The sequence below is a fragment of the Lithobates pipiens genome, unplaced genomic scaffold, assembly GCF_037356315.1.
Source record: "Lithobates pipiens isolate NorthernLeopardFrog02 unplaced genomic scaffold, aLitPip1_a1.2 Scaffold_10, whole genome shotgun sequence".
Taxonomy (NCBI): domain Eukaryota; kingdom Metazoa; phylum Chordata; class Amphibia; order Anura; family Ranidae; genus Lithobates; species Lithobates pipiens.
This window is the reverse complement of record NW_027507686.1, coordinates 1,779,445-1,791,718: the sequence shown is the minus strand read 5'-3', so window position 1 is coordinate 1,791,718 and position 12,274 is coordinate 1,779,445. Positions and strand designations below refer to the sequence as shown.

General features: G+C 45.2%; 1 protein-coding gene across 1 annotated transcript in view; it reads right to left on the bottom strand.

Annotated features, from left to right (window-relative positions):
• The window catches only part of VPS9D1 (VPS9 domain containing 1), a 50,928-nt gene that overhangs the window by 23,332 nt on the left and 15,322 nt on the right, over positions 1-12,274 (bottom strand). The window contains 3 exon segments of the mRNA XM_077450915.1: positions 741-870; positions 6,003-6,445; positions 10,166-10,251. Of these exon segments, the coding sequence (XP_077307041.1) occupies positions 741-870; positions 6,003-6,445; positions 10,166-10,251 (659 nt within the window).

The following is a 12,274-nucleotide window of genomic DNA, read 5'->3' as shown; positions in this document are numbered from 1 at the left end:
GTCCCCGAGCCAACCCCCCCATCAAATCATTCTCTGCAGCTATTACCTTTTGTACCACCACCCCCTCCCTTTAGAATGTAAGCTCTACGAGCCGGGACCTCCTGTACCTTTTGTATTGTACTGTAATTGTGCTGTCTCCCCCCTATACATTGTAAAGCGCTGCGTAAACGGTTGGCGCTATATAAATCGTTATTAATAATAATAATAATAAGTAAGTAAACGGTGTTCAAACCACACATATCCCCACGATCGTTAGAGCGAGAGCAATAATTCTAGCAAAAGACCTCCTCTGTAACTCTAAACTGGTAATCTGTACAAGTTTGGAGGTTTTTAAGCGTCAAAGTTTGTCGACATTCCACGAGTGGGTGCAATTTTGAGGCGTGACATGTTGGGTATCAATATACTCAGTGTAACATTATTTATCACAATATAGAAAATAAAATTGGGCTCACTTTACGGTCTTATTTTTTAATTCAAAAAAGTGTATTTTTTTCCCCAAAAAATTGCGTTTGTAAGACCGCTGCGTGAATACGCCATAAAGTATTGCAACACCCACCATTTTATTCTCTAGGGTGTCTGAAAAAAATATATATATAATGTTTGGGGGTTCTAAGTAATTTTCTAGCAAAAAACAAACAAACTGATTTTAACAAGTAAACAAGTGTCAAAACACAGGCCCAGTCCTTAATGCGGAGGGGCCATACTGCTACATTCATAGGAAATATGAGCGGCGCTGTTACCTGTAGAGAGCCAGTAGTGCCGGCCATAGAGGAGGAAAGAAGCTTTCATCTATACACTCCAGGCACACTTCTTTCACTGGCGGTGTGATGGGAAGATCCAAAGACAGCACTGAGGACGACACCAACAAGTCTGGAGAATGGAAACACAATGGTGACATGATAGAAAAAAATAAATAAAAAATATCACATACATATACATTATATATATATATTCAAAAACGGGGTCACTGAGTTGGAAAAAGGATCACCCTCCTCCTAAAAATGACTTATAGGCTCAATAAGGTGTAGCTATTCACCTTCTCTATGGCACACCTTCCACAGAGGTATGGAGGTACTGGAGATAGCGATATAGTATGGAAGTACAGATGTATGGATATACAGTGTGGAAGTACGGAGGTATGGACAGTATGGAAGTACAGAGGTACGGGAGGTATGAAGGTAAAGTATGGAAGTACAGAGATGTGGAAGTATGGAGGTACGGGAGGTAGGGCTGTACAGTATGGAAGTACAGAGGTACGGGAGGTATGAAGGTAAAGTATGGAAGTACAGAGATGTGGAAGTATGGAGGTACGGGAGGTAGGGCTGTACAGTATGGAAGTACAGAGATATGGACATATGGGAGGTATGGATGTACAGTATGGAGGTACAGAGGTATGGAAGTATAGTATGGATGTACAGAGATATGGAGGTATGGGAGGTGCGGATGTACAGTATGGAAGTACAGAGGTATGGGCGGTATGGATGTACAGAATTGAGGTATGGAAGTTTGGAGATATGGGAGATATGGGAGATATGAAGGTACAGGTACTGTATGGAAGTACAGAGATATGGAAGTACGGTATGGAAGTACAGAGGTATGGCTGTACAGTATGGAAGTACAGAGGAACTGGGGGTATGGATGTACAGTATGGAGGTATGAAAGTATGGAGATACGGGATATATGGATGTACAGTATGGAAGTACAAAGGTACAGAGCTACAGTATGGAAGTACGGCAGATATGGATGCACAGTATGGAAGTACAGGGGAACGGGAGGTATGGATGTACAGAGGTATGGAATTACAGTATGGAAGTACAGAGGTACGGAAGTACAGAATGGATGCACAGAGGTACGGGAGGTATGGAAGTACAGTATGGAAGTACAGAGGTACGGGAGGTATGGAAGTACAGTATGGAAGTACAGAGGTACGGGAGGTATGGAAGTACAGTATGGATGTACAGAGGTACGGGAGGTATGGATGTACAGAGGTATGGGAGGTATGGAAATACAGTATGGATGTACAGAGGCACGGGAGGTATGGAAGTACAGTATGGATGTACAGAGGTACGGGAGGTATGGATGTACAGAGGTACGGGAGGTATGGATGTACAGTATGGATGTACAGAGGCACGGGAGGTATGGATGTACAGAGGTACGGGAGGTATGGATGTACAGTATGGATGTACAGAGGCACGGGAGGTATGGAAGTACAGAGGTACGGGAGGTATGGAAGTACAGTATGGATGTACAGAGGTACGGGAGGTATGGATGTACAGAGGTATGGGAGGTATGGATGTACAGTATGGATGTACAGAGGCACGGGAGGTATGGAAGTACAGTATGGATGTACAGAGGTACGGGAGGTATGGAAGTACAGTATGGATGTACAGAGGTACGGGAGATATGGATGTACAGAGGTACGGGAAGTATGGAAGTACAGTATGGATGTACAGAGGCACGGGACATATGGAAGTACGGAGGTATGGGCAGAAAGCTATACTTAAAGTAGAACAATACTCACCTCAGTTCTAGCTATGTGGTGCTCCTGAGCTCCCCACCCAGACAGCTGACATCTTTGGGTGGCCGGCTTCCGGGGTTTTGATCGCCAGCTGCTGTCATTGGCAGGGCGGGGATGACATTCAGTCAGATTTGGCATTGCCAAATTTGTACAGTGAGCTGCGCATGCTCGGCTTACAGTACAAGGGCGGAAAGGTAGGTAAGCAAACAGTTTTAATGGAGAAGAGACAAAGCAAGTCTCTTCTGCATTAAAAAGCCCGCCTGTCCTCCAATTTAAGCTCCTAAGCCACTTTAACATTCTGCAGGAGCCTGACATTGCACTGATCACGGGTGCAATTGCTCTGCAGTCTCCAGAAAGAAAATAATAAATGTACTTTTTTTTAGCTGCAAAAATGTGTGAATTTATTTTATTTTATGTAAAGGTAAAACTTTACCTCAAAGTAATTGTCTAGTACTGAAACTTCTTCTAAACTATGATCTCTGCTGGAGAGAAGAAGACTGCTGTCTAGGGCACTGGAAAATGCAGAAGGGTCCAGACGTTCCTCTCGTCATGAAAGAAATGCAGAGCTGTCACGCCATGCAGATGTCACCGTCACCCCCTCTGTCTGACCTCAAATCTATGTATAGCGCTCGGCGTATTCCTATATACTCTGTGCTGACCTCTGCTGGAGGTACATGTGAAGTGTTCAGCAGAACTTCCCCGGCAGTCACACTATAGTTATGTAATAAAGGACAAGCGTATCCAACATCAATATCACCGATCAATCACATTATAGGGAAATATATACTGGGTCACACTCACCACGTGTCTGGAAGAATACTGTATGGGGGATGGTTACAAGAACTGGAGAGCGCAGAATCTGGTGCAGCTGTGCATAGGAACCAATCAGCTTCCAGGGTTTATTATCAAAGCTTCATTGAAGAAGCTGAAGTTAGAAGCCGATTGGCTGCCATGCACAGCTGCACCAGATTCCGCACTCCAGTTTTAGTAAAATCTCCCCTGGGTGCAGTGGTGGCCCATCCATTAGGGGCACACAGGCGGCATCCCCCCATCCATGCGTCCGGCCCCCTGTTCTACATACAGGGCACCGCACCATGGATTCTGCGGGGGGGTTCAAAGCATGTGATTAGAGCCAGAAGCTTGAATGGGCTTCAAAAAAAAGGGTGGGCTCAGGGCACACTGCGCTCCGAGCCCACCCAGTTGTGTGACAATAGCAAATTAATATTCGCTAATGCCACACTGATCCTCCTCATGGCCAATCAGGAAGCGGGTCTTGGCTGAAAGGACAGGCAATTCTATTGGACACCTAAGAGAGAGAAGGAGTAGGAGGGAGGAGACGCCGCCATGACGCAGAAGAGGGGGAGGAGAGGACACAGAAGCCACTGCCCGCAGGAGCCCTCAACCTGCCCACAGCCGCAACCTAGATGGGGTAAGTGCCGGGCTTGATGTCCGACCGAGCGCGAGCCAGTATGGGGGGGGGGGGGGGGGGCGGGGAGGGTGGGAGAGTTGTAAACAGATTCTCCTCTTTGTGCTGCAGAACTCCAGGATTTCTTTCTACCCGGGCAAACGCCCTAAAGCTGAAATCCAGAGAGCCAGCTATTCACACAGATAACATACAGATGTGAGTGCAGTTTTACCCGCAAAACCATTTGTATTTCTCTACATCCAGTTAGAAGATTTACACGTTTCTGTAACACAGCACACCCTATCTGGCAGGAGACCTCATGTTCTTCTGCTGCTGCTTAGTAATACTTACAGGTCTTGCCGCCCCCTCCCCCATCTTTTCCCGCAGTCTGTGAATGGACAGTGAACGGAGAAGCAACAGACTGATGAGCTCATCTCTGTCAATCTGCTCTCTCCTCCTATCCACATGCTACTTACACTACACCAAATGCGATTGGTTCCTTGTGGTGCTCCTGCCACTCCCAGTGTGAGCTCTGCTGTACAGCGATTGCAAAGGTCTGATATTAAGTCAATACAGTGTTTGTGTTTAACCCCTTCAACACCGGACACTTTTACCTCCTTCCTGCCCAGACTAATTCTCAGCTTTCAGCGCTGTTGCACTTTGAATGACAATTGTGCGGTCATACAACACTGTACCCATATGACATTTTTATCTTTTTTTTTTTTCACACAAATAGAGCTTTCTTTTGGTGGTATTTAATCACAGCGGGGTATTTATTTTTATTTTTTTAGCAAAATAAATGAAAAAAAAAGGCCAAAAAAACTTTTGAAAAGGAAAAAAATGGTTATAAAATTTTGCAAATAAATAATCTTTTTCCATAAAATTTAGGCCAAAATATATTCTGCTTTGTTTCTTTGGTGAAAATAACCCAAATCAGTGTATATTATTTAGTCTGTAGGGAAGTCATAGAGTCCACAAACTATGGGATATATATCTGAAAATCGATCAATCCTGACGAGCACCGATGGCCGATCTCATTTCTTGAGGCCCAAAACTGTCAGGCTGGTGCAGATAACCCACAAAATCACCCCTTGTTGGAAATGAGACAGCCCAAGGTGTTTAATAAGAGGCATGGCAAGTTTTTGGAAGTTGTCATTTTTTTGTCACATTTTTTGGAAAGTAAAGAAATGTAAAAAAAAAAAAAAAATATCTTTCACAATTTTTACATTTGTTTTTTTACATCCTGTCACCAGTGCAGTACCGGTGTCATAACTGGTGTGGCGGTGATCAAGGACACTGACCAGTGATAGTATGTAAAAAAGAAAAAAACGTTTTTATTTATTTTTTCCTTACTATATTTTTTTTATTTAATTTGTATTCATACAGTGACCAGAGCAATACAATGTTACCACAGTAACATTGTACTACTCTGGGGAGGTGATCGAGATTTTTTTATTTTATTTTTTGCACACTAGGATTGCTTATAACTGTGCATTTTACAGTTATAAGCAACCATTTTTTTTCTGGATGAAAAACTACTCATTCAGTGTTTACTATTGTGATTAGCCCTCTCTGTACCATGTGATGACTGTGATCAATCACAGAGCTCATCACAACAGTACATAATCAAGCCTTTCATTGTGTACAGCTGTCATGTGATCTGCTGTGATTGGCCACAGCGGTCACATGGTACCGCTGGACACGGCTGGTGACGTCTTCCCAAAACAACAGTGCTCCTGCCCAGCTGTCATTTTACGATAGGCCAGGCAGGGAGGGCTTACCTATAGGCACTGTAAATATCTCCTAAATGTGCGCCGTTTAGGAGATATTTACTGTAAATGCATCACCTGATTGAGTGAAGATGGAAGCCAGCTCGCCACTGGAAGACTTCATGCTAAGGTAAGTGTCACATAATGTGCTAGTATTCAATGCATACTTGCAGGGTTAAAAAAATAAATAAATAAATAAAAAAAACACACATTTCATAGTACAATAATGAATACAGAGCAGCATGACTTTGTGTCTTGTGTATCTGCCTGGAGTTGAGCTTATTCTAGGCTGGACTCTCTCAGCACTTACCTCTGGCGTTGTGGATCTCTTTCACCACTGTATTCAAATACTGCGAAGCTGACAATCTCTCCAGAGCCGCAGGTCCGGAGAGGGAAGAAGGAGACAACAAATGTTCTAGGTCCTCATAGGAGCTCTCAATGTCCTTGCTGCCCAGCTCTGTGTCATTGTGGCAATCTGTACTTTTCTGGAGGCTCTGCAGCTCCTCGCCTATAGAAAGGCTGTGCTGAATGGAGGGCCGGGGGCAGCTGGAGAGGCAATACAGACTCTGAGAGCTCTTCAGTTTAGGACTCCCGGAGGCCGGTAAGGAAACGAGTTCTACAGGGAGTGACCGGTGACCGATATCGGAGGCTGAAGATTCCGGAGACGGGTCTTTGCTGATGATCAGGTATAGGCGGCTGTAAATCTGGCACTGGAGAAGCCGGACTAGTTTGGCAATCGGATGTTCTGGGGTGCTGATACGAGGAAAAAAAACAAAAACAAGAATTAGTTACATTTTTTTTAAATTATTTTAAAATATTTACTGACCAGCAACCCTAAAACACCATAAAGGAGAGTGAAAAGGAAGGATGCAAGCACAGGTTATGATTAATTCTGATGTACACATGAGAACGCATTGAATTTCACTTTGCCAGCTGATTGGAGAAAAGCCAATGTAGCACCAATATTTAAAAAGGGCCTAAAATACATCCCTGGGAATTACAGACCAGTCAGCCTAACATCAATAGTATGCAAGCTCTTGGAGGGGATGATAAGGGAATATATACAAGATTTTAGTAATGAGAACGGGTTCTTTGCTGTTAGAGTGGCAAGGATGTGGAATTCCCTTCCACAGGCGGTGATCTCAGCGGGGGGCATCGATAGTTTCAAGAAACTATTAGATAAGCACCTGAATGACCACAACATACAGGGATATACAATGTAATACTGACATACAATCACACAACATACATGAAATACAATGTAATACTGACATATAATCACACACACGGGTTGGACTTGATGGACTTGTGTCTTTTTTTGAACCTCACCTACTATGTAACTTTATGCAGCTTTTCAGGACAATGACACTCCAGACTGGGTTTCAGATACCAGGAAGAAATTCAGAGCATAGTAAAAGAACTGGTACTGTCAGGACATCCTATTTCTCAGGCAGACACTTATGCAGTGCCTAGTGCAGTGATGGTGAACCTTGACACCCCAGATGTTTTGGAACTACATTTCCCATGATGCTCATGAACTCTGCAGTGTAGTTGAGCATCATGGGAAATGTAGTTCCAAAACATCTGGAGTGCCAAGGTTCACCATCACTGGCCTAGTGGGTCACTGTTTCTCATGCAGACATACAGTTGTGGCCAAAAGTTTTGAGAATGACACAAATATAAATTTTTAAGTCTGCTGCCTCGGTTTTTATGATGGAACTTGCATATACTCCAGAATGTTATGAAGAGCGATCAGATGAATTGCAAAGTCCCTCTTTACCATGAAAATTAACTTAATCCCCCAAAAAAACATTTCCACTACATTTTAGTCCTGCCACAAAAGGACCGGCTGGCATGTCAGTGATTCTCTCGTTAACACAGGTGTCAGTGTTGATGAGGACAAGGCTGGAAATCACTCTGTAATGCTGACTGAGTTGGAAGCTTTAAAAAATGAGGGTGGTGCTTGAAATCATTATTTTTCCTCTGTTAACCATGGGTTCCTGCAAGGAAACACGTGCACTCGTCACTGCTTTGCTCAAAAAGGGATTCACAGGCAAGGATATTGCAGCTACTAAGATTGCACCTAAATCAACCATTTATCGGATTATCAAGAACTTCAAGGAGAGAGGTTCAATTGTTGTGAAGAAGGCTTCAAGGTGCACAAGAAAGTCCAGCAAGCGCCTGGACTGTCTCCTACAGTTGGTTCAGCTGCAGGATTGGGACACCACCAGTGCAGGGTTTTCTCAGGAATGGCATACTGCAAATTCCTCTGCTTAGACTGCACTAAAAAAGGGACTCTCCCTAAAATGACTTACTGGTGGACACTGATAATGAAGTACTGGTGTGGGAGAGTGGGGTACTCCACCCAGGAGTCTGGTCAGGACTCAATATGTGACAAAGGGTTGGGGGGGCACCCTAAACATTTATGCCTGGCGCTGGGGTCCAGACTTTCTTGCATTCATACTAGTACGGTGCACTGGGGTCCTGACTCTCATGCAAACATTTAAGCAGGGTGCAAGGGTCCGGACCTTCTTGCAGACATATTACACCATTACTGTGGTGTATGTTGAGGTCCCGACCTTATTTACATTGATCCAACTTGCTGTGGTCCCAACTCTCATGCAGATATTTATGCAGTTTATGGCACGGTCCTGACCCTCATGCACACATAGTTATACGATGTACCAAGGTCTCTCCTCTCATGCAGACATTTATGCAGTGCACTGGGTTCCCGAGTCTCATGCACAACTGTCAATATTCCCTTCGCACGCGCTACTGGAGAGAAGGCTCCAAGATATTGGATGCTGCAGTTCCCTTTGAAGCCAGATGGCCTATTTAAGGGGCACACTGACCTCTGACAGATGCGGAATGATCTTCAGCTGTTCCCTGATATCTAAACCCTGCTGTTTCCTTGGCTTTCCTTGACCCTGCTTCTGGACTCTCCTACACTCCTGATTACTGGTTCCTAATCCCGGATTTCTGATTGACCTTTCTCCTGCCTAATGTCTTGGTACCCTGCTGCTCTGCGTGCTACCCGAACCCGGCTATGCTTGTGACTTTGCATCTGTTTCCTGCTTGGCTAAGTTGCAATGCTGGTAGAGACATCCTCAAAAAGACTTGTAGAGAAAGGGGGGGGGGGGGTTCTACAAAGTATTGACTCCGGGGGGCGCCATACAAATGCCCCTTCCCCCACACTTTTCACATATTTATTTGTATCATTTATCATTTTCCTTCCACTTCACAATTATGTGACACTTTGTGTTGGTCCATCACATAAAATCCCAATAAAATACATTTACATTTTTGGTTGTAACATGACAACATGTGGGAAATTTCAAGGGGTGTGAATACTTTTTCAAGGCACTGTATAGCGTGTACCAGGGTCCTGTCTCTCATGCAGAGATGTATGCAGTGTATACAGGAGGTCCTTACTGTCTATTAGTGGCACACAGCTGCAGGACTGCTAGTTATCCGATTCACAAGCCGTACTTTGCATTCAATCGTTTATACAGATCTTCAAATTAGATGCAATTAGGTGCCTCTGCTTTCATCTACATTCCAAGCTACCTTCCTTTGTTTACCCACAGGCAGGGGGGTAAAGACTCCTCTTCATTGTTCACTTCCTCACATTTACTTAGTGGGAGACAGACTATTGCCACAACAGAGCTCAGCTCTGTGAATACAATCTGGTTGGTTAGCATATTCAGGGAAGCATCACGGGTGTTATAGATTTTTGCTTAAGACCCCATTCACACCTGAGCGTTTTGTAGCTTGAAGCCTGAAGCTACAAAACGCTGGAGGGGAAAAAATCCATTATTCTCAATGGAGATGGTTCACATCTCCACTCCATGTTGCCTGAAGCCAAACGCCTGAAGCTCAAAAAAGTTCCGGACCCTTTTTTGTCGCTCGAATTGAGCAGATTTGGGCGTTTTTCTTCTTTTAAGATTGGTGACCTTTTGCCCTGCACAAAATCACGGCAAATCACGGTAAAAAAAAACGCTGCAAATCGCTGTAAAAAACGCCACAAAAACGCAGTAAATTCACGTGATTTTCTGCTTGAAAACGCTACGCTCAGGTGTGAATGCAGCCTTAATATCAGAGAGCTGAAGTTGGAAGATGTAAGCCAGCCATGCATGGATTAAAGTTCGGCTGGTTCAGCAGGAACCAGCCATATTTCTATCCATGTATGGGCATCCTGGTTGTACAGAAGTCGATGGGGACTCTGTACAACCATTCTTTTTTCCAAATGATCAGTGCCACCAGATACAGCCAGCAACACTGATCACCGTGTCCTGATGGCAGGGAAGGCTCATCTCACAATAGCTCTGCAGGAGAGATTTGAGGTGGTTGGAGGAAGCTGCATTTTTATTTTTTTGTTTAACCCTCTGGTTTAGCAAAGAAAAAAAACGTATGTATAATGTATGGCCTGCTTTAGGCTGCTATTGACATCCTGCAAACATCAAGAATGAATACCTGAATATCTGATACACATAGTTGGATACCGGGCCTGGGTCGTTGGTGTTGCTCTTTATCTTCTGCTTGCAGATCCATGTCCATCTCTAGAGAGTGAAATAAGAAAGATTTAATGACATGCACACAATGAGTGATACTGATCGCTACAGCGGATCTATCAGCTGATCACCATCATTGAAAATCGCACCTTAAAAGGGGTTGTAAAGCCCCATACACAGCATCAGATTTTCTGCAGATTTTTGTCTTCAGATTTACCAAAACCATGTAGTAGAAGGGCCGGCCTGATTGCAGACACATTGAAACTCCTAAGGTTTGACCTCATATTATATGGTTTTGGTAAATCTGAAGGAAAAAAAATCAGCAGAAAATCTGATAGTGTGTGTTGGGCTTAAAGGTGTGTGTTTTTTCACCTTAATGCTTCCTATGCATTAAGGTGAAAAAACACCTGGCAGCCCCCCCCGGTATTACTTACCTGAACCCTCAAACTTGTCCCACTTGAACTTTTCTCCACTCTTGATTGGATAGATAGCAGCACAGCCATTGGCTCCCGCTGCTGTCAATCAAATCCAATGACATGGGCGCCGACCTCTATGGACGCCAAATGCTGGACTCGGGAGCGCATTTGCAAGACAATTCCTCCCCCCGGAGAGCACTTCTCTTAGGGGGGGGATATCTGATGCAGGGAGGAGGCCGCCGTGGGACTCCAGAAGACGAGGTTTGGGGGCCACTCTGAGCAAAACGAGCTGCACAGTGGAGGTATGATGATAGGTTTATTTTAAAAAACGAAAAAAAAAAAAACACACAAACCTTTAGTGTCACTTTAAGGCTGGATGGGTTGAGGATTTCTCCGCATCCAATTTGCATAGCAGGAGAATGTGACCGGCTCTCTATGGAGCTGGTTCGCGTATCTCCGGGGCGGGTGTGGAGCGCACTGCACAGAAACGCTGTGCGTCGTTACCTCAATTTCAGGGCCGAATCTTTGCCTGAATTCGGCCCTGAAACGGAGCCAACGACGCACAGCGTTTCTGTGCAGTGCGCTCCGCTGTCGATTCGTCCCTGAACTGGAAAATTGGGGACGCACAGCGTCCTGTGCGATCCACAGCCGACTCCAGTGTGAACCGAGCCTAAAAGTGTATTTGAACTCAAGAGCCCGAGACAACATATTACAGCCACCCTCCAGACGCAGAGCATTGCGCTTGGAACCCACTCAGGTATGTTAGAATAGCGAACTGCCAATCAATAACACTGAATTGCCTCTCTGCCAATCAGGAATCACAGGTGTGAGACTCATTTCCTGATTGGCCGAAAGAAGCATTCTGATTGCCCGCAGAGGAGGAGGGAGGGAGGAGATGGAAGCCGCTAAGCAGGAGAAGAAGATGCCTGCGGAGGAGAGCCGGGGAAGCTGCCTGTGGTTGTGGCAAGTGCACCGACCGACTAACTGACCAGACCTGAGGTGGGGGGGGGGGGGGGGGGTTCAGAGTGCACCCATTGCCGCCCCCCCCCAACCCTCCCAAAAAAATTACCAGGAGCCGCCACTGTTTGACGTCCTATCGGTGAGAGGTGGACAAACTCAAAGCGGAGCTCCACTCAAAAGGGGAAGCTCCACTTATCTGCTTCCTCCCCACTTCTGGGAGACCTGGCTGCGGCGAGATGTGGAGAGGTCCCCTGGAAGTTTGGCCCCCTGCCCCCTTCATCCTCCGCTGGGCCATTCAGAAAGAGCAGCGTGCTTCACGCATTCGCAGTGGGGAACCGGATGTGGAGCCACAAGGCGGTGGCAGCACCCGAGAGCCGATGGATACATTGGCTGGGGAGCTGACAATGCTGGATTCCAGAACAGGTATTAAAAGTCAGCAGCTACAGGATTTGTACAGTATTTCCAGCTGCTGATTTTTTATTTTTTCATGGGGGGAGCTGAAGAACCCAAGATTTGTAATATGTTGCAGCTAACCAGTCCTTAGACGTGGTGACTGCATTAGATTTATTTTTCTCTTACTTTTTTCCCCTGTACATACACCTGGTAATGCTGTCGGTAACACACAAAGATCTCGCATGGATGGAGATCCTTTGAGGACATACAGTACATGCCAGAATCCTGTGCAGATTACAGGC